Source organism: Fukomys damarensis, unplaced genomic scaffold (assembly GCF_012274545.1).
Source record: "Fukomys damarensis isolate Sample0158 unplaced genomic scaffold, DMR_v1.0_HiC HiC_scaffold_1, whole genome shotgun sequence".
NCBI classification, from domain to species: Eukaryota; Metazoa; Chordata; class Mammalia; order Rodentia; family Bathyergidae; genus Fukomys; species Fukomys damarensis.
The window spans coordinates 14,997,103-15,021,947 of record NW_022900913.1 but is presented as its reverse complement, the minus strand read 5'-3'; the positions used below and the strand labels follow the sequence as shown (position 1 = coordinate 15,021,947).

The window sequence follows — 24,845 nt, the reverse complement described above, 5'->3', positions numbered from 1 at the left end:
GAAAACCAACACAATCAACTAGAAAAACCTAAGTCCACATTAATTAGGAATGTGGAATATGAAGTAACTTACATACGGTACAAGCCTGTGTATATGTAATATGTAACACATAAAAACAAATAGACAGGCCAGGATGTACCTCAGCGGCACTGTGCCTGCCTTGGAAGTGCAAGGTCCTGAGTACAGAAAAAAAAAATTGACACAATATTTATGTTTGAAATTCTATAGCTCTTCTGTGCAGTAAACTTCCCCTGCAAGTTTTCCACCCATGTATGTAGTATAGAATTTTGTTTGTATATTCAATTTTACTTTATTCCTGCATATTGAATTATTTGCCCCTCAAATATACTTTGTTTCTATTTCATTATTTTAGAGCCCTAATTCAGAAACACCACTGATATGCACAGTTGTGTGGTTCATTTTTTTTTTAACTATCAGAAATACTCAAATCTAATTACTTGTTTGTGAAATGGTCTCAATTACATTCTCCAATTACATTGCCTAAAATATAAAATACACGTAATTACATAGTCAATATGGAAACACCGTGATGAAAGTGGATAGTGTTTTATTTATAATATATTCATTCAATAATAAATGCATAATGACATTATGCACTTTGAGCAGAGATAGATAAAAAAATATACAACTTATAGTTATGCTTGCTTTTCTGAAAGAAAATAGAATTGGAATTGTATTTATTTTCTTTGCCAAGAGCATGTGTTACTTCTCTTATTCAAAAGATCTAATAGGATTGATGAAATTAATAAAAGGAAGTAGAGTGGCAATGCTTACTTATTCTCCTTTCAGAAAAGAGAGATAAGCGTCCTTGTTTTGGAAAATGCTTTATAACTAAATTTATACTATGACTCTGTGTGATTAAAGTATCTACTGAAACACCAACTCACAGAGACATACAGAGCTCAGTGAACTCAGTGATTCTGACATTTTACCCAGTCTCTTCCATTTGGTTTAATTTTCTGGCCATTTAATTTCTCACTTGTATATACAGAACCATATGTTTTTGTATTCACTGTGTGTTACTTGATCTACCTCATATGTTTAACCCTTTTGATTTCAAGTTAAATTTGGTTTTCATCTTCCTAACTGACCAGACAGAAGAAACCACACATAGATGAAGAACAAGAATGTCACACTGTTATTTATATAACTTTTTTTTTTGTATGGGGGATTGAACTCAGGCCCTTGCGTGCTTGCGAGGCAGGCCATGCAAATACTGAGCCCAGTCCCTGGCCCTGTAGCTTTGCTTGAAAAGTCATGATCTTAAAACATTTTGCAGTATTCTCTATTCAAAAGAGGAGCTGTCAACAAAATACTGTAACACTTTTGGAAATGGAGCCCAGCCAGGAGTCCAGGAGTCATTGTCACCAAGGCGGCCAGGCAACAGCAAAGCCCCAGCAGCCCAGAGTATGCTTCTGAATGAAAACCAGCATTTAATGCCTAAAGCCTCTGACACTTAGGGATCATTTGGCAACATGAAACATCTTTACTTGCGGCTTTCTGATACAGTTCCCCTTGACATGTCAGAGGGTAGTCAAATAAAAAAAATAAGCAAAATAGGAAAACAAAAGAAAGAAACAATAAGTATTTCAACAAGAGACAGGAATGATAAGATGAAATACCAACAGTGGATAGCAGATTTGGAAAATTACTTTAGCACTGAAAACATTAACATCCTATAAATGAGCGGAAAAAGACTAGTAAAATGCATGATCATAAATAATGGAAGTAAATTTTTTTTTCCCCAGAAAGCCCATGTAAATACAAGAACAGAGAGACAAACTGGAAATAGTAACATATTAATTTAAAGGTTAAAAAAGCAAATTTCTCTAACCGCTCTTATGCAAGAAAATGTTTTGATTTTACAATAAAGCCTTTGATGACTTTCTAAAAAGATACTTGCTGATGGGGCTGGGGACTTATCTCAGTGGTTGTGCTGCCTGCCTCACAAGCACAAGGTCCCAAGTTAGATCTACAGTAATGGAAAAAATAAAAATAAAAATCTACCTACAAAAATAAGAGTAAACACGTGCAAGCCAGAAAATACAATTCTGTAAATCAACAAACTCAAGTCAGAGAGAAACAAAAAATACAAACAAAGAAACAAAGCTCTTTCTAACAGACTTATATCCCAATATCTCCTCTTCTAATGCAGGACACACTGACCTGCCAGGATACCAACCTGTCCTGGTGATTTACTAAGATCCACATTGCAAAGGAGAAATTTAAAATTGATTTGTAAAAAATGCTTTACAATTTAGTGGTTAACGACTTTCTGTTTAGTGTTTGTTTTTGTGCTTCATATTATTCTTTGTTTTGAGATAAAATATAAAAACAAAAGATTTATAAGATGAACATAAAATGATTCACTGCAGAGTGAAAGAGGATTTGGACAAAATAGAAAAAATAATTTACAAATTGATTTTATCCTACTGTAAAATCTTGTTGCATTTAGTAAATAAAAACAGTCTGAAATGAGTAAAACTTTGAAAGGAAGAAAAAAGTTAAAAAGTGAATATGAGATGACAAAGCTAAACAATACAGTGTCAACACTGGAAAAAAAGGACACAGCTAAGGGTTAAGATGGTCTCAAAATCAAGCAAAAAAAATGTAAAAACAAAAACATACTACACTTTGTACAACAAAAATGAAGAATTGAAATGTAAGATATTTTATAAATAAATATAAATAAATTTTTTGTTGTTGTTTGGTTTGGTTTTTGAGACAGGTTCTCACTATGTAGTTGAGACTGACCTGGAACTCATTATGTAGCCCAGGCTGATCTCAAACCCACAGAGATCCTCTTGCCTCAGTTTCCTGAGTGCTGGGATTACAGGCGTGCACCACCATGCTTGGCTAAATACATATGATTAATTGAAATCACCATACATTCATTGCGAAAATTTTTGATAAGAATTAAATCTGAGTGTTGTGATTAAACTAAAATATAAACAGGTACTAGAAAGGAAAATAAATTAAATAATTTAAAAATCTATATGTGGAGTTTCTGAAAATAGTGATGAAATTCTAATCAAAGAATATAAGAGATAAAATTTTAACAAAATCATATCTACATTATATGTTTCAGGAGCCAAGATATAAATGAGAACAGAATGACTGTTTTTAAAAAAATCAATACTGATTCCAAAAGCGCAATGATCAGAAGGTAGAAAATGCAGTGTTTTTCAATGTGAAACAACAGAAAATTTTTCAAAATTTCAGAACCAGAAAGAATAGGCAAATTTTGCAGCCATGTCTCAGATATCTTATAAACTTCAGCAAAATAAGGGTATTTTATTTCTATGATATATAGACATTAATAAGTGAAAATATGCCAATTACAGTAAACAATTTTGAAAAGTTTTTCTTTTTTAATTTTGGCACTGCAAACATTCTGATGGCAAAAGTTTAGAAATAAAGTTATTTATATCTTTTAATTTAACATCACTTTAGTTTTTCAGAAAATGATATTTGTACTATCAAGTAATGCTTATTACATCTTAATTTTATAATTTGTGGATATTAAGATCAAACAAACGATAAGCTCAGTTCAGTCACTAAGTGCTTGTAATAGCAAGATAATCAGCCAGTCATGTGTGGTTTACCACCCATTGGTAAAGAGGGAGAATATTGGATGGTTTTATAGCACAAAAAGAAAACTGTTCAGTTGTGCTGTAATCAAAAGCTTTTGGAGTGAGGAAATTCTGGGTGCTTTTAGAAGAAAAACAGCGCCATATATGTGGTTGGTGAGGGTGAATTTCAGGCATTCTCTAGTTTATGATAAGTTGTAAATCAGGATAAACAATAAGAAAAGCTGTCAGTAATTAATCAAGTTCCATCCATTTGCAGTCAATTATTAACACGAAGAGAGCAGCCTTGCTCCTGACTTCGTGGCTGCTGAGGAGAAAAGGGATTAGCTCCATGAACTGAGTTCTGTTTTTGTGTGTGGTCTGACCATTGTCTCTGTTTACATCCAGTCTCTCAAATTACACCCAAGGAAATGGATAGTAGTCAACAGCTTTTTCTTTTTGTTACTGCGAATTGAACTCAGCACCTTCTGCTTACCAGGTAGATGCGGCACCACTGAGAGCAGTCAATATTTTGTAAAGGAACAACATAATGTAATGCATATTATAATGACCAAAGGAATCAAATAAGAAGAAATGTGGGTGTAAAGATGGTGATTTATATATACATTTCATTAAAAATTATAAAGGGCCCAAAATGTGCTTTACTGAAAGTAATGGAGCAAGAATTAGAAACGTAACTATTTTATCATTAGTGATAAGGATTATCAACATAATTAAAATCAATAAAATATTTAAAATTTCATAACTATAAGATGTAGTGAGAGGAAGTTTAGATAAATATACTCCCAATTTTTATTATGGTATATCATCAAATGCTTCAAAAGTAACAAAATTAGATAATTTAAAACAATAATGAAAGTACTATGCAAGATAAATAAATAATGAGTACTCTTGAATAGTGAGTGGGTTTAGAGGATGCAGGTATGGAAACTAAAACCTAAGTTGACTCTTAATGTCATCTGCATGGTTCTTTTCTATTTCATTTTATTTTTTGTTGCTTTGAAATATCTAGACCATTCATCATATTCTATAGATAAATTATTCTAAACTGGTAAAAGCAAAGATGACATATTCTCAATGATTGCTCTGAATAAATGACTGTCAATTACACATGCATTTATGGACAAACATGTATATAAGCTTGTATATTTATATATGTATACATACTATGCATATGTATATATATATAGATGACATATAATGTGTATGTTACATATTTTATAATCTCTTATTTAACTACTACAAAATATTATTACCATCTTTGTGAGAAAGCAATGACAAAATACTTCTATTGCTGGTATTTTACTTTATTTTGTGGTTAGTATTGTTCCCTTGTTTATTTGTATTTTCCTCTTGAATTTTTAAACTCTTAATCTTCTGAAAGAAGACTCGACTACAATATATTATATTCCAGAAGTACAATGAGCTTGACAGTGCCATTTACTTTTGAAATGGAATTTTATTTTATATATTCTCACTCTATGGTCCAGGCTGGCCTCAAAGAGCTAGCATTGCTGCTGCCTTAGCCTCTCTAGTGCTGGGATTACAGGTGTGCCCCACCTCGCACAGCTCAAATGGAATATTTTTTAAAGTCAACTGAAGGCAGTTTATAAATACAATGATAAAAAATCAGGAATGATACAATGCACTTAGTGAGTATAAATGCCAGATGAGAAATGCCTATTTTTCATACTATAGCTGTGATTTAAATTAACCTGGAAAAAGCTAACATATTAGTTTTGACTTTGTGATTCTTTTCCATTTTAACTACATTGATTACAAAGAGAAACTTTTCTCAAACATCATTTCTTTTATTTCATACATAAATAGCTGGTGGAATACTTTCAGAAGTTTTTAATTATTGAAGTGTTATATTGCTTTGTGAATATAAATTTTATCCACTGACAAAACATTCTTCCCTGAAGTTTAAGACTTCCATGGTGCAGGAAAAGCACAGATCTTCAGATGATACATCAAGGGATGCAATGCACAGAATAAAAAAGCACCTAGATACTCATTTACAAGTACGAATGATACTAGTGGACACAGTACAGAAATTATCTACATATTTGGTAGGGCACATTACTCTTTTAAAAAACTTACAAGGAATGTAATCACTACATACTGGGAATACGTACCAAGAAAAATAAACTTTAATTAGAATAAAAATGAAGCCCGGTGTTAACTTGAGAGGAGAAACAAGTAAATAGCTTCACAAAATACACAAAACCAGTGGAGACAGGAGCGGCCCGCTCACTCGTGCCGCGCTCAGTTTCTCGGTGGAGGCGTTAAGAGAGTGAAAAGTACCCCAAAGGCTGCGCGGAGCACAGTAATATCAGGAGCTGGACGTCCTTCCCTCTTCAGTCCGCGTCACACACCTTCCGTCTTCAGAATGTTCACTGACATTTCCTCCTGTGTCTATAGAGATGGAACCTACGTCTCACTCTCCCCAGATAGGTGAATGTGGAGTCTCATGACACAACATTGAGGCACGCGTGGGGAAAATAGGCAGAGATATTGTAATTATGAAATAAACTTTAGGGGCCAGAGATTTAACTCAATGTTTCTGCCTCCTGCCTTGCAAGCACAAGGTCCAGATCCCCAGTACACACACACACACACACACACACACACACACACACACACACACACACAAAAAAAGAGTTCCAGAGCCCCAGTACACACACACACACACACACACACACACACACACACACACACACACACAATGAAAGAAAGAAAGAAAGAAAGAGATTAAATAAGCTTTAAGGGTCAAGACTGGACAGAGGGAGGGAGAATACAGAAAATATCATAGTTGCTTTCCAGAAAAGCTAGAACTTCACTTCAGTCTGTAACCTTTTTGAATCACAAAACACCATATATATGAATAGGCATAAATAATGATATAATTTTGTCAATAGATTGATTATATAACTAAATAAAACTGTTTATAGAGGGAGTTGTCCACATAATTCTAAATCAAGACACATTATTTTCTTAATTATTGTCCTAGTCAAGGGAGATAATGCTAAACTAACTTGAAAACTGAGAATTTTTCAAATTCCATAAAAATTATCTAATTTAAATTTCAAATGAATCAACGCTAGCCGGGGTTTAACATATAGCTAGAGTTCAGTTCAGCCAATGATTTTTGTTTGGGGCACAGCTCAGATGTTTCATAACTGTTCCTGCAGAAAGATTTTATTTTTAATCTTATGACTGCTGAGTGAATAAAACTTTATCAAATTACGCAGTGCCTCGAATCCAGTGTTATTGCTCTGTTGGTGAAATTACAGTTCTCCTGTGTAGATTGAAATTTAAGTTGTGTCTTGATGACTATTGCTTTTTCACAGTGCTTTGGAAAATCTTCAGAGAATTAAGTCCTATGAGATTCCTTCTGAGAGGAATTCTCAGTCATCATAAATCTTCAGCTTATTTTTACTCAATATCCTTGCTCAGGGAGCATTCTCTGGAGATTTTAACAGAGATGTGAACCCTGACAAGCCATGCATAACAATTTTCTATGTCAGAGAGTATGTCCTTCGTATTAAAATGCCTTATGAAATATTTCAAATTGGTCTTTAAAGACTTTCAAAGAAGTGCACTCTTTCCTTTCCTTTTCCATTGATACACAACTTTACAAAACATGTACTATTTATAAAGCAGTAGTCCAAAGAAACCAAGTGAAAAGAAGGACACCAGTGCAATCCCCACAGAACGAAGACTTAAGTTTTATTGTAGAAGAGTCATTTTGAAAGCTTTGTTGTGTACTTTAATCTTTTTCAGATTTGTATAAAACATCAGCCGAGAGACTCTAATCCCCAGCATGGGAGCAGCTGTGTGCCAAAGGAAATGTTTCATATGAAAATATTGTAAAATAAATAGCTAATGAAACTTTCAAATACAGTGATTCTGTGGTTATTTTTAATGATTATTCTTTTGTAAAAACAAACAATGCTCCTATTCACATTTGAGAGATTTTTCTGGTAGGAAGCCAATCATATAGGAAATGAGCTGTATCTATTGATCAAAACCATAAAATTCATGGAGAAAATAAGATTCCTGTTTGAATCTTCTAATAGAAAAGTGGAATTTCAGATATCACTTTATATATTTTTCTTCAGAAACCTGGCACTGAAGAAGATAATAATTTTAACTTTTCTACTAATAGTACAACTTCAGCACAGAATTAAATGAAGGAATTGAATGATGAAGTGTGAGTAACTTTCCTCAGACATAGATAAATATTCATAAATTTCAATTTGAAAATTTAACAAGAAACAAAATTGTTAATTTAATGCCCCATATAACTTATTAATTTTCTTTACAATACCAGCAAATAGATCACAGTGATGCCTGATGGTGATAAAAATCTTTAACTATTTATCTGTTTAGTTTAATCTAGTTTTAAGTTCTAATTGTTCTAATTTATGATCTCTGTGACATTAAATAGCTCAGGAAACTATCTACTAGGTTTTCTTGACTTATAATTTTAAAGTTAGGAAACAGCTGTAAGCGATTATATAAACATGATTTTTACCACTGAATTTCTAATAATTCATCATATTCATTTGCTAAATTTGCCATAGTTATGGTCCATAATCCAGGTGACTTAAAAAGCAGAATGCACGGCTTAGTGATTCCAAAAACAAAACGTCTGCAGCCATATGTGAGAAGGACCCTGCTCCTTCTGAAATTCCTTAGGAAGATCTGTTTCCTGGTTGTCTCACAGCTTCTCGTGTTTCACTGGAGATCTTTTGTGCTCTTTGATGCATCATCCCAACCTCGGCTTCCATCTGCTCATAATTTTCTTCCTCTGTGTTTGTAAGTGTATTTGTGCTTGTGCCTGTCCATCAGTCTGTCTCCAAATTTCCCAGGTTTGGAAAGATAATTACCATATTATTTTAGAGGCCCCCACTACTCCAGTATGACCTCTTCTTAATTAACCACACAGACAGCAACACTGTTTCCAACTATGTTGATAAACGTGAGTACAGAGAGCGGGTTAGGAATTTGAAACGTGACATTTGAGGGGACAAGTCAACCCACAGCACACTCTTTGAGGAGATCTGCTTTTGATTATTTGCTTGATCGATTGACTGTATTTATTTGATTTATTTATCTAGTTGTCATAGTCTGGACTACTGTAACAAGATACTAGAGACTGGAGGACATAAACAACAAGTAGGGTTAGGGTTAGGGCTGTCAGAGTGAGGAGAGTGAGACTTCTAGGGTCAAGTGCAGGTCAAGGTTCAGGGTCAGGGCGAGGGCCGGCATTGTGGTTTGCAGAAGGCCTCCTCTCACTGTGCTCCCACATGGCAGAAAACGTGAAGAAGCTCTGTCTTCATAAGGGCACTGATCTCACTCAGGAGGCCTAATCTCCCTGCAAATTCCTCACCAACAAACACAATCACTAGAGATAAGATTTCAGAATACGGGCTTCATGGAGGGGGCCCAAATATTCACTCTACAGCATTTATCACTAAAAGAAACACTTGCCCCAATGTAAAAGATGTTCTTTAAGTACCAATGAGTCTTCAATTTTTCATCTAGATTTCTAATAAACAAGAAAGTAATATGTATGTATTTTCCTCCGAGGCCAAAATTCTCCTATATATCCTTCTTGTAAGAATCACTTGTACAATTGGGAAAGGGTATTTTTTCCATCCCTGCTAATTTATGGCTACTCCCACTGTATTCTCTGACAGGTGGGCTTTTTGTTGAGCGTGGCTGTTCATGTACCTTTGCTCTCTCTCACTGGCATCTGGGTACTCAGAGTGTCACCCTGACATTCCAGACACCACCAGAGTACAGGACAGGAGGTTAAAATGCTGCTATAGTTCAAAGAACAATTACAATTGCTGAATATCTATGAGATCCACTGTACAGGAATGTATGTAGCTATCAATAACCATACTTCTAGATGCAGTTAGATAGGTGTGTTTTCTTTTATTCTTTTCTGATTTCCCTCACTAAACAGCCAGACATTACTACAATAAGACCCTTCCTTGTTTGACTTTTCTTCTAATAACTGATCTAACTTGCTGCTGCCTTCATGAATCAAAACTCTCAATTAACAAGAATGAACTTTCGTGAGCACCTCATTCCAAGCTGGGCAATTCTGCTCCTTTCATGTTGTGATTAAGCCTATCTTAGTAAATGAGGTGTGATCTTACTCAGCTTTTCTTCATGGAATGTTTGCTCAGGGATTTCTTTTTACACATTAAAATCTACTTAGCTTTAAATCAGTATTTCAGGGGCTGAGCTAGCTTAAAAGTCTGAGGATTTTATAAGTCTGATTTCTTAATGACCATTATTCTACTGTCTTCTAAATATCTGCTCCCCTAATACCCACAGCCCCTGTATGCCTACGGCCATTCATATTTTTGTTATTAAATCAGTGATTGAGTTGACATAAGATTATAATATTTGGAATCATTATGAGCTTGCTAAAACTTTGGAGTCTGACCTGGCTACCTAACTAGAGATTTTAATTTTTCTTCTCAGAGATGTAGTGATGAAATTCTTCCTAAACAAACTTTTGTTCATAAATGTCTACACATAAATGTCTGCATATTCAAAACAAATTAGACAAATAAATATGGAATATGGGTCATGTGATGTGATATAAAATAAAAAGTTGTGTATATGTTATTATAATTACACATAAGGGTGAGAAGTCTGTATGTGACAAGACCTCATAAATTTGTGTTGGGAATTAATTTATAGAGGCATAAATTTTAGTAATCTGCTAAGAAAATATATAGCACACACAAGCCCAAATACCTCTCAGTGATAGGACTTCCCCTGAATCAGGGACATATTTTTCCTATACTTTTAATTTTGAGATGGTTACAGATACACATATAGGTATGGGGCCAAATATGAAGACACTTTTTGTACCTTTTACTCACTTTCTTACAATGGTACTGTCTTTCAAAACAATAAAATAGTATAACCAGTATATGGGAATGATACCATCTACTAATCTTATTTACTTATGCAAATTTGCATTTGTGCAAATATGGAAGTTTAGTTATGCGCTCTTGTACAACTTGTAGACAGTCCTCATTTCACTATTATAGTCAAAATACTGAAGTTTCAGCATCATCAAGACATCTGCTGTCTTTTTGTAACAAGGCTATCTTCCTCCATTCCTTATCCCCAAACTTCTGGCAAATATTCTGTTATTCATCTTAAAATTTAAGCATTTCAAGAACATTATATAAATAAAATCATAAACCAAAGATTTTATAGTACTGCCTTTTATTTTACTTAGTATGATAACATAAAGATTTATCCAAGTTGTTATGAAAACCAATGTTTTGTTCATTTGAATTGTCATTGCTCAGTGTTTTCCCATAAGAAGACTGTACCACAGTTGATTTAAGCAGTGTCCCACTGTGGAATATTGGGGTCATGTCTAGTTTGGGAACCATTTCAAACAATTCTATCCTGAGTATTTGTAAATAGGTTTATAGTAAATGTAAGTTTTAATGTCTTTGGTATAAATGTCTAATTAGGATGTGCTGGGTTTTATGGTTTATGGTATGTGTTTTCTCATATAAGAAATAGCCAGATTCTCATATTTCCACCAGCTGTGTGTATCTGACCCAAATTGTAGACGTTCTTACCAACATTAACTGTCATTGTTGGTTTTACTGTGCTATAATTTGAAATTGCTTTAAAACAAGACACAATCCTCCCCTTTTGAGTATGTGTAATTATACATTACATTTAATTTTAGAGTCTCAATGTCAAAGTAGTATAGAAAGGCCAGCCAATAGTATGCTATTAGCAGTACACTTACATTTATGATCTTCTAATTGGGGTTGAGCTGAAGTTGCCATACCAATTCTAATAAACTCTTTAGGATTCTTAAAGACACAAAACAGTTCTTTTAAACTTGTGTCAAATTTTCAATAGGAAGTACAAGTTTTATAGTTGAATAGATATTAATTCCTGAATCATTAAGATAATTATTAAAATTCAAAAGTAAAAATGTCAGTGTCTCTATATTCAAATACCAGAATGAATACACATTTTTATAGAGCCTTACTTGATTATAAAAGTATTTTACTTGATACATGAAAAAGAACATAGAATTATTTTCGTATAAAATTAAACATTATGTATTATTAGATGTCTCATAAGATACATTTTGTGAGAGGTCTTTGCTTAAAATTTTATAGTAAAGTTGCATATCCATTAATTGATAGTTTTTAACATTGCATTTACATAAGTTTTGAATTAGAAATAGCTGAAATACAATAGACATGTATTTAATTACTCAAATTGTGTCATAATACATAAATAAAGTAACCAGCATAATAGATCTATAATTTTATCCCCTAAAATACAGTATGTTAGTAAGTTACTTTAAAATGCATTTTAATGTTAAAAGATCTAGTTGCTCAGGCATATTGTACTATCAATTTTAGAAAGATAATTATGTATTTCTTTCTGTGATTAAGCAATGATAGAATAATACATGAATCTAGAGGACAGTTTTGAGACTCATTACTAATATATATAGACAAAAAAATCAAAATGAATTATGGAAAGTTATTTCAATGGGTTCTTTTGATGTCACTGAAATATACTGTTAACTTATTCATCTTCCTACCTTAATCAAAAACAATTCTATTGATAGTTTGCTGAAAACTTTTCAGGGAGCTCTGTACACCCTAAACTTACCCACCATTAATCCAACAGGTAATATCAATTTCATTAATGAGCATCAACCCACGCCTATTCTGATGCATATGAGGTCAAAAAAGACACTTCACCATGTTAATGGGACATACATATATCTAAGAGCAAGTGTTCCGCTTTGGATTCATTCAGTAGAGTATGTGGCAGAGACTGAAAGAAAAAAAATTTCAAATTTAAAAACTCAATTTTGTATGAAATATTCATTTTGCCTCTCCATTAGATATTTAAGCACACCCCTTGTCTGTGTTCAAATTAACCATGTCCTTTACGCCATCACACACTAAAATTTGTTTTCCTGAATGCACAGGTACCTCTGTTCTACAGGTGACGGCCACAGATGCAGATGACCCTACCTATGGCAACAGCGCTCGAGTTGTTTACAGCATTCTCCAGGGCCAGCCCTACTTCTCTGTAGACCCTAAGACAGGTCAGTGTACTTACCTATAGTCTTGGAGTGTGTGTGAGTGCTCATTGCCAGGAAATAATGCTGTGCTTTTATTTGTGTGAATTTTTCTTCTTCAAATATTGCTTTTTCACATATTTAAAACTGCATTTACTTGTCCTAAAACAATGCCATTGAATAGAAATAGATGCGTTTTATATTTTGATAATCAATTATTTATATACACACCGGTAAAAATCAAACTATCTTTGAATATTTATATAACAACTAAATACTGTTTAAAACAAACATAGAATATTATATAAATTGAATGAGATTTAGTATTTTTATATTTTTACGCTTATTAGTTTTAATTCTTTGGCAAAGGGGTAAGTGATCCTGCAAGATTTTTCATAATTTATTTAAATTTGGTTATCACATAAGTTGTCAAACACACATGCATATATATGTATATATTCATATATATATTTATATTTATACAATTGCATTACATTGGGCAAGTTTCTATGAGTTCAATTGGTGTTTTTCCTAATAATCAAAATCCCTAGTCCACAGATACAGAATTTTTTAAAGGAATATAGTTATGAATTACTCTAAAGACTTATAAATGTTTTTCTTGTAAAAATATAAATCCTATTCTCTTTTCTTCTTTTTCTCTGGCAAAACAATTATACACCATATTATATGTGAAAATTGGAAAGAAAAGTACTAAATAGTGCATACATTGTTTTTTTCAGCACAAGCCAAAAGCCATGTAAATCACAAGTTCTCAGTAACAATAAATTTTCACTAAGTCTCAGTAAAAATGAGATCGTTTGCCAGGAGTTATGTCAATGTCATACTTGCAAGAAGATTTGACTAGGTCATTTGCCTTCCTTTGTTCTATGAGGTGCTGCAACACCTAAGTTCACTGCCAAAAAGAAATTCTAGACATACTGCTTCATGCTTACCTTCCCAAAAGGAAAGTGTGGACAATGCATACAGCTATGGATGTATAAAGAAAGGACCTATCTTCACATTGGCATATACCAATATATTTTAGGCATGTGAATTCCAGATTAGCTTGGCTTATATCATTAAATGAAGTGAATATATAAAATGGGAGATATTAAAATAAGTAACATAATGAGGTCTAAAATGAATGTGTGACATATATGTTCTTTCAATTTCAAAATAAGTAATTGAAAATATTTTTCTTAAGTTCGTAATCAAGCCACTTCGTAAATTGGTAATTTTAATAGGACAAAATTTTCATATTCATGTGTATACATAAGATCTTGGAATCAGCTGAAAGATTAAAAGATTTATCAATTGATATATTGTTTGTTTTGTTCTGTTTTCTTAAAAATTGTTTGATTACTATCAATTCTTTTGTGGTTTGTGCTATATTTTTACTTCTATATTTGAAACCAGTTTTAAACTATATTTGTTTCAGATATGTTAGAAATATATTTCTCATTTTCAATATATAGTTTCTTAGAGGAAAGAAAAAGGACAGTAAATGTTTTCATTTCCAAGTTTCATATGCATGCATGCATTATAGTCAAAGAATCAGATTTCTGTATATAGCCAGGTGTCTATCAATGTGATATTAACTTAACAGATTATTGGTAAAATAGAGGTATCATGTATGGAATTTTTTTAAACTTTGATACTTCTTATTATGCACATTATTGGTTAAAAACAAATATCTTTATACAAGTACGTCTGCGTATTTGCATGCATGTTTTATACTTATGTTTTGTGTATGTACTTAGATACTTAAATTATGACTCTACAGGCTAAAGTAACTGTAATCTATGCATTAATAGAAGTAAATGAACCAATAACAGTATATTTAAATGAAAATTAATTTGAATATATGTAATTATAAATTAAGCGAGTTCTTCATTTATCAAAAAAATTGTTTATCTCAAACACAGTTCCTTACTGAATATCTGCATTATGAAACTGTAGGATGAGTATTTTGTTTTTTTTTTTGAGGGTGGGGTTTGAGACAGGATCTCACTGTGTAGTTGAGACTGACCTAGAACTCACTATGTAGTCCAGGCTGGTCTCAAACTCACAGAGATCCTCTTGCCTTGGCCTCCTGAGTGCTGGGATTACAGGTGTGTACCACCACGCCCAGCAGGATGAGATTTTCTTTGCTCCTTTCTGTAAGTGATACAGGGTATTGAATGAAATTTATCCCTCCATCTTGATGTATTTTAACATCTATGTTATGCCAGCTGATTCATCATGGGAATTTATGGGTATATATTCTATGGACTATGTCAATAAAGTGAAAAAAAGCTTTTAAAGATCCTTAAATATGCAAGTGTTTTAGGCAGTGAGCTATTTGTAGAAAGTGTTAAGAGGGTTATAAAATAAAATACGACTGTCATCAAAGCAAATACTTTTTTGCAATTTGTGCTTAATAACTCTATTGCTATGCAATTTAACATGCTAAGAACTAATGAATTTAGCTTAAATTGTGCTTTTAAATGGCTGGAATAAAGTCCAAACAAGCACTAAGAAACAATTAGCTTCCTTGAATGGGGTGTTATATAAGAAGTGTAAGATAGTAGTCATTTATGAAGGTGTGTTTTAATAGCATCACTCAATTCCATCTTCATAATTGGAATGACTCCATTTTCATAAATTTCCAATTACTTTTATTGCAGTTCAATTATAATAAAACTTTTATTCCAAAATAAAATACAGTCTTGAGTTGCCTAAGACAAGTGTTAATATTGTCTTATTTCCTTTGTTAAAAGGTACATTTTGGTACCCCCCATGATATTATGATGATGACCTTCTAATAAGACCTCATATTTCTATTATATAAATTATCAGTACATTATTATATCCAAAGAAATGAGATATGTGGTAGTTGAGCTATCATAATACGTAGAATTTATTTAGTGCCTCAATTGCATACACTGAAATCTCAATCATTATAGTAAAATACAAATCCTGTAAACAGTTTGTCATTCTAAATAACTTTTGTCAAGGTATCTATGACATGATGTTTTTCAGTGAACCGATCATTTAAAACAGTGTTTTAAACATTTATTACCACTTTAAAGGAAGAGAAGGATGTGGCAAAGAAACATCAAAGGAACATACAATTTCTGGCTATATTAAAGCAAAGAAAATATCCCCAAGTAAAAGTAAAATTAATAACTAATAAAATAGCTAAAATTTGAGCAAGGTGTTTTGGGGAAATAAGTATGCTGAATGGGAAACTCTTACTAAGTGGTAAGAGAACCACATTCAAGAGAAATCCAGAAGGTTTCTGGTTCATAATATGATTCCATTGTCAAACCTAACTCACTCAATATAATGTCAACTTCATTAAAATTAATCCATATGTTCAAGATTTCTGTGTCTATTTAGAAGACATGAAATTTCTGTACAATGGTAATCACAGAAACTGATAATCTAGTTGCTATACAAAGGAACCATTTTATTAGATTTTACTTACTCCCAAAACAGAGCCATAATTCTATTGGGTTTCATTCCAGGCCCTTCGAAACAAAATGGATGGGTTTAATAAATTGCTGGGCTGTAGTTTTAATTGGGAATGGAAAGTTTTGGAATGGTCATTATTTGATAGGCCCTTGATAATTTTCTGTCAGCTGTCTCATAGGCACTAACGTAGGAAATGCTTTGGTGTAACTTGGTGCTTATATCTATTCCTGTGTACTGAGTCCTGGTGTTCATTTCAAGGAAACTAAAAATTTAAAAGAAAGCCTAAGATTAGGAAAAACAAACAGATGCACTGGTTTACATAATCCTGAGTTAGCTTGATTTATGATTGTTTATATGGATAACAGAGGTGAATATCAGTTAGTGCAATGCTTAGCTCAGTCCTCAGAAAAGTATTCAGTAAAGTTCTCTTCTCTCCTTTGTTTAAATTTAACAAGACTTGTCAAAATTGCTACATGATAGACAGCTATAAGAATACAAAATAGTATTTTCTGACATAGAAGAAAATATTATTTTGTTTGGCATAACTTTAGTCCAAATGCTCATAGAGACTTTTTCAAAAGGAATATGTATCATCTATGATCATTTTTCTAGTAAATGTGTATTGCTCATATTTTTAAGGCTTACAAACACCATACATAAGAGAAATAAATTATTAGAAAAATGTATACTTCAAAAGAAGACAACAGTGAGAAATTTAATGCTCAATATTTAACTTTGAATTTGCAGTCCTGATTCAGAGCAGTATCTATAGAGGAGGAGGGATTGTGTTCACTATTTAAAATGAGTCAATACACAGGTCTCGATTGACACCATGTTTCCACAAGATAACTTTCCCTTAACATTTTGTAGTGGAAATCAATGAGCTATAAACATAACTCATTAATAAATATCAATGAGCCTTTAATTAAAAAATACAGTTTTCAGCATTATTCTTCCTGTCTGCACAATGTAATTAAATCACAAATATACTTATATCTGTAGCCATCTCAAATGTCTTTAAACAAAGAGCACAGATATCAAAGGTAAGCAAGATTTCTATGAATGTCAGTGGAAGGATGTAAAGAACTCTTAAAAGTTCTATAGATTACAGTATTATTTTTACAAAATTTTTGATGAAATTTAACAATGGTTTTCTCCTTCAAATTACTCTTATTAATAACTAAGAATAGAAAATATTTACGTTATGGTCCGTGATGTCTGCAACAGTCAGAGAATTGCATAGAAGATGCTTTGTCAGTTTGCCTTCTTTGTGGTCCATCCCTCATAGACAATAATAATAATGATGATGATGACAACAGGGACACTAACACTTGATTGCAGAATTAATTACAGGCACATTTTTGTCATATAATTTATTATATAGCAGGCAAAAATCAATAAATCAATAACCCTTAAATCTGAAAAACATCTGCATCTTTTATAGAAAAATGGAATATATCAGTTCAAAACTGGCATATTGTCAGTTTACATATACATCTGATTTTTATTTCTTTGGACAAAAGTTCTGCAAATATAGTTCCAAAACTGCAGTAGAGAACATGAGAACGATCAACACAAGAATAAATTCATTATGTGCAGTATTTAAGAAACAGTTAGTGAATTCCAGTAGACTTTACTGATGGACTACTCAGTACGAGTTTTTCATTTTGATGATTCTATCCTCATTCTAATTTTTCTCAGGGCAACAACCTACACAATTAAAAACGAGATTTTCCAAGAAAAACTCCTAGAAGGTTTAGTAAGAATTTTGATCTCTTTATTTAGAGGTCAGTTCTCCTTTCTTGGGTTTACTATCTTCTATATTCAAACACATGAGTCACTGGAAGGGCAGTGGCCCTGTTGTGGTCCCGTAACAACAGTAAAACACGGAAAAAGTGACATGCAGGTTCTTGAGGACAGGATCTCAGTGAAGTTACTCTAGTTCAGTTAATTTTAATTAGACACACAACGCTAGACTGCAACTTCGGTGGAACATGCATTGCAGGCTGAAGAAAAAAACTTCAGAGCAGAATATAAGGTGCAGGGTGTAGAGTGGACTTTTCAGATGATATTAATTTCTCTTGACCCAAAATCTACTAAACAGAGTGATCATACTGCTCTCTCTAAATGAATAATCAACATATAGTTTCCATACCATCACTAAACTAGAAATGCACACTGGTTAAATATTAAAAAAAATTGTTTGTTGATATTTGGAGGAATCAAAAGAGGCTGAAATAAAGGCCAGATCTGTCTGACATTTTTGTGAAAATGCATATAACAAATAATTTTATTGTCACCATGAATTAGGCAAGTACTTTATAGGTACTAATGGGTACTATTGAAGTCAGAATATGCTCCTACTCAGTAGCAAAGACACCGTTATCTCTAGTGACAGCAACATACTAGAACCAAATATAACTGTGATAATCTGAATGAAATGAGATTATGGGTCAAGCTGGTGTCGTATGCTAGCGAGACTGTAACTTTAGATGGATCCATCAAAATGGAACGAGAATGAAATGTACACTTAAATAAATTTTATGTTAAGTAAATCAAACTTGAAAGCTTTAAGCAAACAAAATAATGCAATGAATTGAATCTATTTTTTCAAACATGTCAGCTGTTTTTCACAATTTATACAGTTATTACCAGTAGGTGAAAAATCATCTGATTGACTCTAAAGTACTAGTGACACCTTTACACATTAAAATGGCAAGAATCAATGTTGATCAATTATAGTATATTTTATATAATTTGTGCATTTGTGAAAAATTTAATTCACATCTGCCTTTATGATTTCACTACATATTTCCTGCATCTCCATACTATTTTGAAAAAAATATCATGGGTTATTTTATTAGTATCACATATTTTCAAGTGGTAGCCTGGCAAATGGAGCAGCTGCTTGAGTAATATTGAATATTGAATTGATGGATGACAAGAAATATTATATTTGTTTCTTAGCCTAGTTACACATCATTCATAGAAGTCAGTTACCAATCAATTTAATTTTCCTGCTCCATTCCTTTAAATTTTTGCTGAGTCCATTTCTTCCCCTGCCCCAGGATAAAATGAGCTCCTGTTCAATTGACTCGGTAAAAATTTCCCTAACTAAATATTAGGTATTTGATATTCATTTCTTTGCACCATTGTCAAATCTCTCACCAACCTCTGAAATTCAACCAAGCATTTTCTTCCCATTATTTTTTCACAGTAGGATACTCCTATACTTGGTTGGTCCTTCTCAGACACATTTCTGTTTCTCTGGTGGATACCTTGGATCCTTAGAGCTAATCGTTCTGACCCTTGAGTGACTTGTTGATATTTCTTATAAAGCATAGCTGTGCTGTTTTTACTCACCTTATTACCTATTTATGTTGAGGGCATCTGCTGGGCACGAACACTTCCCTGTCAGTTTTACCTTGTACCATACCTGTACACACAAACCCGCTCCCAGTGTACTTAGGCTGACTCTGCCATAAGTTTTTATCAGCTGCCTCTGATTTCAATATTTGGCTTATGAATGTTCTTTAGAAAAAAGACATAATCATTCAAGATTTTCTTTTTTCTAAAATAAATTAGTGTTACCTTTATTCTACTGTATAATCTGCTTCATCCTGGTTTTCTGTAAACATATATTTTTGCTTATTTGTTTCAGTCCTGTAACCTTTAATTTTGGGATATTTCTCTGTTGATGGCAGAAAAATAAGCATTTGACAGCTTCTAGAAAGCTTAAGGCATTATAATAAGTGAAATTGCTAAGTCACTAGGTGATAAGCAAACCAGTGTTGAAAAAACATCTTGGTTTATATGTATGTAATTGAAAAGTAATTCCTAAGATGAAAACTGTTTGATACTTTCCTTACTCACATTTGTCTCTCCCATAATGACTAGTGCTTTGTTTGGCATATAGAAGATAATATTTATTTTCCAGAAACATTATCTTATAGAGAGTACATTTTTCAAAATAGGGCCAGTTTCTAATATTAATGCTTATATTGTACTACTATCACCATAAGTAATACTATACTTACATTGTATTACTATCACTATTGTATGACTTCATTTTTCAAAATGTTTATGTCTTTCACATATGAAATTTAGACCCTCTGAATAAGTAAAGAAAAAGAACTTATGATTTTCAAAAGACTTTTCTCCATTCTTTAAAAATTCTCTGACTCATGTTCCCTTTTCTTTGGCCTCACATGTCTGATTTCCACCTTTTGGGGGATAGACTTTTTCTTTAAAATCCAAAGAACTGGTTCAAATTCCACCCCACGCAGTGTGCAAAGGAATGTCCTCAGCCCATGATATTCTGAAGATTCTGGATCTGGGGTTAGTTTGTGGATCCTAACTCCCATTTCTGACTTCAAAGGCTTCTTCTGTATACTGCTGGGCAGAAGTCACTGCTCCTGTGTCTCAAATACTTCCAACTTGACTTCTTCAGGAACCAGACCATTTTCTGAAGACTGAGGGAATATGGGAACTAACTGGTCATGCAAAAGAAATCAACCTGAAGCCAACATTAAATAATCCCAAATACACCTACATCTGTCACAGGAGATTAAATTGTTACAATCACTGCATGATGTTCCATCTCTCTCAATCTTGGAGCCACAATTTCTTGTCTCGGTTATTTTTGTGCCTTCAGGAATATTCCACAAAACTTGGCTAGTTGGATGGAGGATTTCCATCCTTACTTTTGTTACCTGACAGGTATGTGAGGGCTTCATTCTTCCTCACAGACAATTAGAATTGGCACATGTTTCCATAGGAGGAATTGTTCTGAACCCACAGCACTCTTTGACCTCAAGTCCTTTAAAAACATATATATCTTCCACTTTGCTAACTAGAAATTTCCCCTCAGATACAAGGCTTAAAATTTGAATATTCCACACACTTCTCATTCTGTTCCTGCATCAATAGCACCAGTGATCCTTTCTCATTATTTGGAAAAAGGTGTTGATCACATTCACCATTTCTCTCCTTTGTAGTTTTTGGCCCTTCTTATTTTCCTCATTTTTTAAAAGTTTAATTTGTTTTAAAAGGGCAAATATATGTATGAAAATATAGCTCACTAGAAAGTTGTTGTCTGGTATGTGAGACCCTGAAATTGAACCCAGAACTGCAATAGTTTTTCTACTTATTCTTCTGAATTTCATGATAATCCGGGATAGTTACACACACGAGTTGGAAGGTAACTTAGGGTAGTGAGAGGAACCATGGACTGCTCTTGTGAGAAAAAATAAATATCTTTCCGACCAGAAATGTTCAGCTACATAAAATAATGTACAGGCTGAAATTTACAAACAAACAGGATTTGCCAACAGCATTCCCACATTCACAAAAGACCCTCAGGAGAATGTCATTCTGCTTTTGTGAGGCATTCATCCGAAGCAGGAATAGCTAGCTTATGCATAAGAAATGAAGGCTTTCTGGTCCCAGACTTTCCGTATAAGATATTATACCTCAAACCTCACAAAATTAAACAAAAGTGCAATATCGCATAAACAGCTTTTAAGCACTGTATTTTCAATGTGTATTTATATATCAAAAAGCTACATCATATATACACAGGCATAGCTCTGACATTGGCATTTATTCCACATTCTTGAAACATTTATTCATATTTATGTTATTTGAATACATGTTTACGATGCCTTATACGTGGTATTTCCTGTGCATGCTGAGCGTTTAGGGTATATTCAAAGTGCTCCATTTCCTCTAATATCATCACTTGAAGACAAATGGAGAACCAGCAGCACGGCTGTCAAAATGGTGCATTGTTTTTCACATCCCCGTCAGTCCTGCAAACACTTGCGAGTGACTCGCTCCAAGTGACTGCTTGATTGACTACTGGAGGGGCTCATTGATAGCGGTGGCAAACGCAAAGCAATAGTCTCTGTTTAAGGCATTTTCTTTTCCAGGTACACGTAAATGCAGTCAATACTCTTGACTCCTACACTTCTTCAAATTTACACAGAGGAGACAAAGAAGAACTCAGAGCGCCCCAATTTTATTTTAATTGTTTTTTATTCGCTATTTCTTAAAAGGTAACATTTGTAATGCAGCAGATTTGTAATGTAGCCTGTAATTATCAATATTTTGCCTCAGGAAGCTTTTGGTATTCAATATTTGAAGCACATCATTGTCTTCCTGAAACTAGAAGACATTCTCAGTGGACCAGAAAAGTTATTGGAGAGTGGGCCTAGAGACTGGCATGCTCAGTGAAATAATTTATTGAAAAGTGCAGTTAAGGCTTTAATTTTTCTTTCAATCTAGTTCTGTATTTCTCTTTCAATCATTATCATGATATATTACGACAGCCCGCCTGATTAAATCATGCTTGTGGTAACTAAATTGATCTAAAAAATGACTCAGGGCTTAATGGAAGGAGTAAATGGTTGTTACTTACAAAAGTTATTCTTTCTTTGTGAGTGACAAAGCCATCACCTGTAAAATAAGAAGTGAATAAGTACTTTACATGATTACTGTGGAGATTATTCATAATATGTTCAAAGTACATGGGGGAGACAACCCTGACTTTTTTGATAATATGCGTTCACTTTGATGCTTTTTCTTTGTATTTCTACATTATTGCTATAAATAAGTCAGTATTTTCTTGACAGGATAGCTATTTTCTCTTTGTTTATCCATATTTTCTGACGTACAGCATTACTGTAGGGTGACTGAAAAATACGCTGTCTTATGTTGTTTTATCACAATAGAAAATGAATGGAAAATATCCATTGCTTTACATTAAGTTTTCATCTCTCTAAATTGTTTCTTTTCTTTGATTTTCCAGTTATTTTCATGGATGCCATTGAACATGACAGTAATGTTTGGTTCATGCAAGCAATGCCTAGGTGTTCTCAGAAAAAATCAGGTTTCAAATTCTTGTTCATAGAATAATTTATACAGAGTCTATATATTCAGAAGCAAATAAGTTTGATATAGTACGATGATTGCTTTGTACAAATAACTGAGGTTTTACCTTCAAAAGGTAAAACAGAACAGGAACCTTTTCAGAAAGAAAGTTAGAAATGTCTACTAAAAGTAGAAATAAAGTGTTTATAAATGGGGAAGGGAAGAGGAGGTAAACAGAGGGCAGGGACAAGGGGAAAAAATGAGAACCAAGACCTGCCATGTAAAGGAACAAGATCCCAATAATGAATGAAATTTTACTGTCAACCTAAAATGTACCAATAAACTCAATAAAAGAAAAATAAGTGACACTCTGATTAAACCAAATGTTCAAAATACATTTCACATTAGTTTAGGCTGCTACGCAGGATATCATAAACCGTGTGACCTAAACAACAAACACCTTTTTTTTCTGTAGGGGTGGAGTTTAGAATTTCTGTGATCAATGCACCAACATAGTAAAATTACAGTTAGGGCTGTCTTCCAGGTACAGTACATGTCCGACCACTTGGGATGGGGGGACAGACAGACAGAGGAGTAGAGAGAGAGAGAGAGAGAGAGAGAGAGAGAGAGAGAGGGAGGGAGGGAGGGAGAGATGGAGAGGGAGGCAGAGAGAGAAAATATTTTTGTCTCTTCTATTAAGGCCACTAGTCTCATTTATGTGGGATTTACCTACATTGACTAGTTTCTTCCAAAAGGGCTCATCTTCAAATATTATCACTTTGGACCTTAGGGTTTAAACATAAATTTGGGGAAGATGTAAACACTCAGTATAAACTAGGTACAAAGATGTGTCCTCAGAATATGGATTATGCTTTGTACTTAAAGAATATCATGATAGATTCTAATACTCTCTGCATCCTGAGCTCACCTATTTTTTAATTAGAGCTTGGAAACATTAATTTGTATGGATTCAATATTAGTTATTAGACAACATTTAATAAAACATTATGAATGAGCACACAGAACTTAACAAAAACATGAGTGTAATAATAGAGTAATGTCATGCATATAATCATTGGGTATGCTTGTGCTAAATTAACCCTTCAAATAAAATTGTGATCAACTGCATCTATTTGAAGTAGGAAAAAAAAACATGATAATACTGAAATATAACATAATATTTCAGGGCCAAGGAGACATTAATTAGGGCTTAGCCGTGCTCTACTCTGCTGTTGTAGAGAAGGCCTTGGTTGTATTTGAGAAAAGAAGAAAAACAGACAAAGACAAGATTCCTGAGAAATATTAGTGAAGGAAATCATCATTATCTTACGCTGACAGCACATTCAATCCTTGAACAAACTCCAAGTCAAATCAAAGGTTTTGATCACCCTGACATCTGAATAGAATAGTGGCCATTGCCATCTCTTCAACATACATCAACTTTGAAACATAGTACATCTATGGATTGATTGATGTTTTTTAGACAGCATCTCAGCATCCCAGCTGGCCATGAATTTACTAGCCTAGGTTGACCTTCAACTCATATCGAGCCTACTGTGTCGGCCTCCCAAGTTCTGGGGGCATAGCACATACCACTCACTAACGCCCTGCCAGAAACATGTCCGTTCGGAAGGGACTGTCTCTCTCCCAGTCATCCACCATCTATCTGTCTCTCTTTCCAAATGTGTTATTCATATAGATGTGTTACACATGCATATGTAAATAAGCACATGTGAAGCTGAGAAATTTTACCATTAAATTATCTTGCAAATTTCTCAGTTGCCTATGACAGA

General features: G+C 33.4%; 1 protein-coding gene across 6 annotated transcripts in view; it reads left to right on the top strand.

The window, feature by feature from the left end:
• Positions 1-24,845, top strand: part of Cdh18 (cadherin 18) — an 883,722-nt gene that overhangs the window by 680,930 nt on the left and 177,947 nt on the right. For all 6 annotated transcript variants that reach the window (XM_033757792.1, XM_033757776.1, XM_010609461.2 and 3 more), the window contains one exon: positions 12,634-12,753. In XM_033757792.1, the coding sequence (XP_033613683.1) occupies positions 12,634-12,753 (120 nt within the window). The remainder of the gene's footprint in view (positions 1-12,633; positions 12,754-24,845) is intronic.